This window comes from Emiliania huxleyi (genome assembly GCF_000372725.1).
Source record: "Emiliania huxleyi CCMP1516 unplaced genomic scaffold EMIHUscaffold_4504, whole genome shotgun sequence".
Taxonomy (NCBI): Eukaryota; Haptophyta; order Isochrysidales; family Noelaerhabdaceae; genus Emiliania; species Emiliania huxleyi.
Window position 1 is genome coordinate 1 of NW_005198607.1, and position 1,714 is coordinate 1,714.

The 1,714-nt window shown below is 64.4% G+C and overlaps 1 protein-coding gene across 1 annotated transcript; it reads left to right on the forward strand.

Moving 5' to 3' along the window:
* Window positions 1-192: 192 nt before the first annotated feature.
* Window positions 193-381, forward strand: EMIHUDRAFT_50544 (hypothetical protein; the record flags this gene model as incomplete). The annotated part of the gene is made up of 1 exon (XM_005768587.1): window positions 193-381. A coding segment is annotated over one exon (189 nt), but the record flags the coding sequence as incomplete, so codon positions are not given.
* Between the last annotated feature and the right edge of the window lie 1,333 nt (window positions 382-1,714).

A 1,714-nucleotide genomic window follows, 5' to 3' on the forward strand; every position in this document is an offset into this window, starting at 1 on the left:
GGTTACCCCCCCCCCCCCCGGGGGTGGCAGGGGTTCCGCCCGGGGGGGGGGGGGGGGGGCAATGGGACGGGGGTAGGTTTTCCGCAGATTAAGGGGCCCCCGGGCCCCAACTTTTTTTTTTTCCAAAAGATGGGGCGCGGGGAGTATGACGTTTTCAACGCGGGGGCCCTGGGGGGGGATTTTTCAAAGTAGGGCCCCGTGACGCGCGGGGAGATCCCCGTGGACAAGGAGAGGGGTTGGTCCAAGGGCTTTGGTTTTTTTTCCTTTCCCCCCGTGGAGGTTGCTGACCCCCCCCTCCAGGCTTTCCCCGGGGCGTGGATGGATGGGAAAGAAATAAAATTCGAGAAGGGGCCGCCCCGCCAGCACACAGGCACACACAGCCCCCGGGCCCCCTTCTTCTTCGGTCCCCAAAAGGGACACCCCCCCCCCCCCCCCCCCCAGACGAAAGAGGATGGAAGTGGCGGCGGCGGCGGCGGCGGCGGCGGCTACGGAGGCTTCGGGGGCTATTAGAGGCGAGACGGCTCCTAGCCGACGCGTCTGGGCGCTTGATTGAGGCGGGCGAGGTGCGGATGCATTGGCCCGCTCGCTCTCCGTGTCCGGTCCTAGCTCCCACGGCTGTGCCGGTGAGCAGTACAATTGCCGCGCATCTCTAGAGGTGTTGGCGGAGGCTCTCTCACACCGTCACAGACGTTAGAGACTCAAAGAGTAGAGAGTTCGCTGCGATCGGCCGAGAGTCGAGAGACGTGGCAGTAAAGAAAACGGACACCTCTACGGCTAGGATATGGGTAAAATTGAGCAGGTCCCCGCCATGGCCATGGCGGCGCCATGCGCGGCGCCTCCAGGTGCAGGCTCTCCCCAGACCCCACTCCCGGTGCGGCCCCCCCGGTCCCGCACAGCCCGCACACTCTTTTCACCGGGTGTGGGTGCGAAGTCGGAGCAACTTGCCAAACTTGGTCTTGGAGACCGTGCACTGTGCAGTCATCAGCCGCACACCCACCGGCCCAGGGCCGGGGAGCTAAGAAGCGCACCCAGAGGCCGGACGATTGGGATCGGGTTCGTGGTTGCGGGGGCAAGAGACAGGTGAGTGACAGGTGCAAGTGGGGTGGAGAGAGAGCCCTTGGGCCGGGGGGGGGGGGGGGTCCCAGGTATTTTCTCGGGTATTTACCCGCACGGTGGACGCTAGAGATCGTCGTGGGCCAGGACGTGGGTTACTGGCAGGCCCTCCTTATTCGGTTGTTCAGCTGGCCTAACCCCGCGTTAGCTGCTGTGTGTTGTTGGGGGGAGGCCCACTGTTGTTCTGTTGAATACTCGCTGATAACACTCATAGCACCACTCGCTGTTTTTTCACAGCTCCCAACGTTAAACACCGCAGCTTTACGGGGATTCGTTCGTAACCAAGATTGCCTGAGAGGCGGCGGCCGGCACTGCGCTGGAAACGCCGCATATACACACATATACACACACTACTCGTCCGGCGCAAGGGGGTGGGCGCGAGGATAACAGGCCACTACAAGCGCCTCGTCCCTCGAAACCATGGGGGTCACAGGGACTGGGACTCAGGCCAATCTGCGATCGCGGGAACGGCGTGGACCGGTTCGTGCAGGAGACCCTCACCCCCCCCCCCCCCTCCTGCCCCCGGGCCCCCCGGGCGGCCGCCGCCGTGCGCCAGACGACGCGCGGACAAGAAGCCCTCGGCGAAACTCACAGAAGCCAT